General features: G+C 50.1%; 1 protein-coding gene across 1 annotated transcript in view; it reads right to left on the minus strand.

The window, feature by feature from the left end:
* The window catches only part of slc3a2b (solute carrier family 3 member 2b), a 9143-nt gene that overhangs the window by 6493 nt on the left and 1222 nt on the right, over positions 1-1428 (minus strand). The window contains exon 2 of the mRNA XM_048619706.1: positions 941-1114. Within this exon, the coding sequence (XP_048475663.1) occupies positions 941-1114 (174 nt within the window). The remainder of the gene's footprint in view (positions 1-940; positions 1115-1428) is intronic.

Raw genomic sequence — 1428 nt, forward strand, 5'->3', positions numbered from 1 at the left:
TTTGTAGCCAGTTTGTGTTCATGTACTCTTGTTGTTAGTTTCCTTCCCGTTTGTCCGATGTAGTCAATACAACAACACCTTCATGGACTGGTCCACTACATCGGACAAACAGGAAGGAAACTAACAACAAGAGTACATGAACACAAACTGGCTACAAAAAGACACAACCAATACTCACTCATCTCAATCCACAAGGACAAGGAGAACCACGACTTCGACTGGGACAACACCAAGATCCTGGGACAGGCTAGGCAAAGACAAGCACGAGAATTCCTGGAAGCACGGCACTCCACGAAGCATGCTATTAATAAACACATTGAACTCGACCCCATATACATTCCACTACGGAGGAAACCCGGAAGTGAGGCAATCCATCGCAACGGACCCCAGAGTTTAAAAACCAGGTGGGAAAACACACCAACGCTTCAGAGGTGCACTGAGGATGTTACCAAGCACGGTAACGAAACGTCTGCGGAACAACAAACCAGCTTGACGAACCAACCAACCTCATCACCCACAACCCGAGCTACAGATCTACTCCAAAACCTTACAAGAGGATTATGTACAGCAGCCCAAAAGTATTGCTTCAATTACACTGAACACTGGTGAGCTTGCACCTGGAGTAATGTGTGCAGCTCTGGTCACCTTGCCTGAGGAAGGATATACTCCAGTCCAGTGCAGGCAATCACAGATTCCACTGGTCAGTGATCAACACAGCTCCAATCCTTCTCCCAGACTTGCACTCCATAGTCTAGGGCATTTTTAAAGCAGAACTGCCTCTTATTCACAGATGGGGGAGTAAGACAGAGTGGCCCCAGGGGGACCCCTGTTGTTTGCAATCTTACCTTTCACCCAGAAAGGAGGATCTTATCCCAGTAATGGTGCAGTGTGATGACATTTACTGGACAGTCCAGTAATGATTGAGTGATTTCCCAATTACCTTTCCTCTTGGCCACCTCTAGCAGGTTCTGCATCTGTTCCAAGCTGCCGAATGTGCTGTCGATCTTGTTCAGCCTGGTCTCGTTGACCATGTCTGCAACGTTCTGGTGGATTGGACCAATGATAATGCCTTTGACCTTAAGGGCAGCAATCTCCTCCATTCTCTGACTCACTCCTGCAGGTGATAGCAAATAGACACGGAGTCCCAAAGCCTAGGCTGAACCACAATACAGTCCTGACTCCCACAATCTGGCTCCAAAGCCCTGGCAATCCTGTCGCAGACCAGATCGCAGCCACACATCACCACATCCAGCCACCTTTCTCTGCCCTGTGCCAGGCCTTCCCTCTGCTGTCTCTGCAAACCCCCACTCCATCTCCTTGTCCTTACACCCCCAACACACACACACACACACACACACACACACACACACAGAGTCCTGGCCCCTCCCCCCGGAGCACGCGGCAGCCAGGGGCGGGGCCTACGGGTTA

Source organism: Rhincodon typus, chromosome 43 (genome assembly GCF_021869965.1).
Source record: "Rhincodon typus isolate 14 chromosome 43, sRhiTyp1.1, whole genome shotgun sequence".
Taxonomy (NCBI): domain Eukaryota; kingdom Metazoa; phylum Chordata; class Chondrichthyes; order Orectolobiformes; family Rhincodontidae; genus Rhincodon; species Rhincodon typus.